The sequence below is a fragment of the Diuraphis noxia genome, unplaced genomic scaffold (genome assembly GCF_037042655.1).
Source record: "Diuraphis noxia isolate RWA-SAM2 unplaced genomic scaffold, SU_Dnox_SAM2 contig0002, whole genome shotgun sequence".
In the NCBI taxonomy this organism is placed as follows: domain Eukaryota; kingdom Metazoa; phylum Arthropoda; class Insecta; order Hemiptera; family Aphididae; genus Diuraphis; species Diuraphis noxia.
In genome coordinates, this window is record NW_028301712.1 from 85,546,154 (window position 1) to 85,548,993 (window position 2,840).

Below are 2,840 nucleotides of genomic sequence, written 5' to 3' on the forward strand. Positions count from 1 at the left end.
AAGTAAATGTTTGTATATACCAACTTTATATGACTACATAACAAACTAACAAATAAAGTTGTTTGGTTAGCTAATAATTATTACATAGTGGGTAAGTTTTATAGGTTTTATACCTACTTTATAGAATCAAGTATCAACTATTATAATAACTATGTCTAAAAAAATTATTTTTGTGAAAATTAGTTCATATTTTCACAGCTTTTAATTGCATGCAGAATATATTTTATATTAGGCATTGTTTTTAAAAAATATATGCTTTTATAAATCAAACTAAATAATTGGCTTGTTTGTTAAAATGTCTTATTGCATACTTGTATTAAAATATTTAACTATATATAATTTTTAGGGCAATATTACTGCTGAAACTGAAGCATCAGAAAATGAAGTCTTTTTAGCAAATACAGAATCACCAGATTGTTGGGACGATAAACAAGTGAAGTATTTTACAGAAGAATATCCATGGATTTTTTTCAATAATAAAAAAATTGGTTGCAAAATATGTTCTAAGGCCAATTTTAATTTAACAAAACACCAAGGCACTCATGGTTCACAAGAATGGATGAATGGAGAAATATGTCCAGTTGGAGATGATATTAAGAAACAGCAAACAAATTTAAGAAAAAAAATTTCAAAACATAAATCTTCTCAAAGCCATTTACACACTGAACGTATAATTGAAAAACAAAAGTTGGAAATTATGCCAACTCAAGTATTAAAAACTTCATACATTGACATTGAAAATACAAAAAGAATATTCAGGACAGCATATACCATAGCAAAGAATCAAAGGCCTTACACAGACATGCCAAATTTAGTGGATCTTCAAATAATTAATGGCTTGGATATGGGGAGAATTCTTCAAACAAATAAAGCATGTAGCAATATAATTGATCATATTACATTTGAAATGCGAAAGAAACTATGTCTTGACCTTTTGCATAACAAAAGAAAAATATGTATCATTGTTGACGAGTCTACAACGTTAAGCCAAAAGAGTATGTTGGTTATTTGTTTGAGATCTGCTGTATACAATAACAATGATGTGATTACATACTTTTTTAATATTATTGAAGTTCAAAGTACATCTGCTAATTTTATAAAAACTGCTATTTTAACTGATCTTTATGCACATGGGTTAACGGACGATTTTTTAAAAGAAAATTTGATAGCTTTCGTGAGCGACGGTGCTTCAAATATGTTGGGTAGATTGTCCGGTGTTGGTGTTCAGCTACAAAGCATATATCCTAACATTTTAATTTGGCATTGCTGCAACCATCGACTAGAATTAGCAGTATCTGATACATTAAAAGAAGTTCAAGGAACAAATCATTTCCAGTCATTCATAGAAAAAATATATGCATTGTATCATCAATCACCCAAAAACATGCATGAACTTAGTGAGTGTGCTGCTTCATTAGAAATGAAACTCTTACATATTGGTAAAATCTTCACAATTAGATGGGTTGCTTCTAGTGAAAAAACATTAAAAGCAGTTTGGAATAATTATGTGTCACTATCTGATCATTTTTCTAAAGCAGCTATTGATATAGAAAGATACTCAAAAGAAAGATCTAAATATGTGGGCCTAAAACGTATACTAACATCAGTAGAATTTATTATGAATCTAGGTAAATCAAGTATATTTTGTTTTAAATAATAATAATATATTTTTAATTAACTTTATTTTTATTTCAGGAATCATGTATGATGGGCTATCTGAACTTGCAGACTTATCGTTACAGTTGCAAGAGAGAAGTTTATCACTTTCAGCTGCAAATAGGGCTATAGAACGTACCATTAGAATATTTGATTCAATGGCTAATATATGTGGACCAAAAACACAAGAAGCTATGGATGCAGGGACACATTTTATGTTCAAAAATGTACAATTAATCACAAACAAATCAATTCCTAAAATTAAACATGGTCAGTTCTTTATGAGTTTAGCTAATAACTTGCGTACTAGACTATTTACTACTCGAGCAAATCATGTGTCTAAAAATAAAAATGACTTTAAAAGTGAATTTGATGAACTTTTAAAAGATTTCGATGTGTTAAATTCTAATAATTGGCCTGATAATGTTGATATTCTGTATGGAGATGACTGTGTTAGAAGATTAGTTACAAGGTTTCATTTAGATGAAAAATCTACGATTCGAGGATTCCGTGAGTTTAAAGATACAAAAGATTCCTCACAAATAAACGATCTACATCCTCTTTTGACTGCAGTCAGAACAATTGCAATTTCTTCCTCTGAATGTGAGAGATCGTTCAGTGCGATGAACAACATAGTTACATCAAAAAGAAATGCTTTGACTACAGGGCATATATCTTCATTGGTTTTCCTTAACTGCATCGGACCTCCCATTCAGTTGTTCAAACCAGATCATTATGTTGAGAGCTGGATTAAAAGTGGCAAAAGAAATGCAGATGAAGTAAACTGTCCTAAAAGATCTTTTAAAAATGAAGATAAATCATATGAACATTTATGGACCTTATTTAATATGTAGTATTATGTAGAATTATTAATTGATTGTATATAATTTAATGTCTTAAAAAAATAATTAACAAACAAGTGTGTTTATCTTTTAATATATGTTTGTATAATAAAATTATTTTTTTGGATTATGGGTGGATAAAGGGGGGGTGTGGGGGGCTTTTCCCCCCACGCTAATGTGACGGTTAATTTTTTGTGGAACGCTTGTTCATCAAACATCTGCTGAGTCCCCCTTCTATTTTTTTTCCAAATCAAGCACTGGTTGTTAGTTTTAAGACACAACCGGTCGTTTAGTTATTAGTATTTTATATTATAAACGCCAACAAATCACCTACTAGACGGT

General features: G+C 29.8%; 1 protein-coding gene across 1 annotated transcript; it reads left to right on the plus strand.

Annotated features, from left to right (window-relative positions):
- The first annotated feature begins 442 nt into the window (after window positions 1–442).
- Window positions 443–2,570, plus strand: LOC149059034 (E3 SUMO-protein ligase KIAA1586-like). Its single transcript, XM_089220369.1, has 2 exons — window positions 443–1,628; window positions 1,696–2,570. Exons 1-2 carry the CDS (start codon window positions 560–562, stop codon window positions 2,508–2,510), a joined length of 1,884 nt encoding a protein of 627 aa, XP_089076495.1. The 5' UTR covers window positions 443–559; the 3' UTR covers window positions 2,511–2,570.
- The last annotated feature ends 270 nt before the right edge of the window (window positions 2,571–2,840 follow it).

Excerpts from the sequence above, each read along its gene's own strand:
- LOC149059034 (XM_089220369.1), top strand. The coding sequence starts at position 560 with ATGAATGGAGAAATATGTCCAGTTGGAGATGATATTAAGAAACAGCAA. Across the intron at positions 1,629-1,695 it reads AGAATTTATTATGAATCTAG|GAATCATGTATGATGGGCTA; the intron begins GTAAATCAAGTA and ends TTTTTATTTCAG.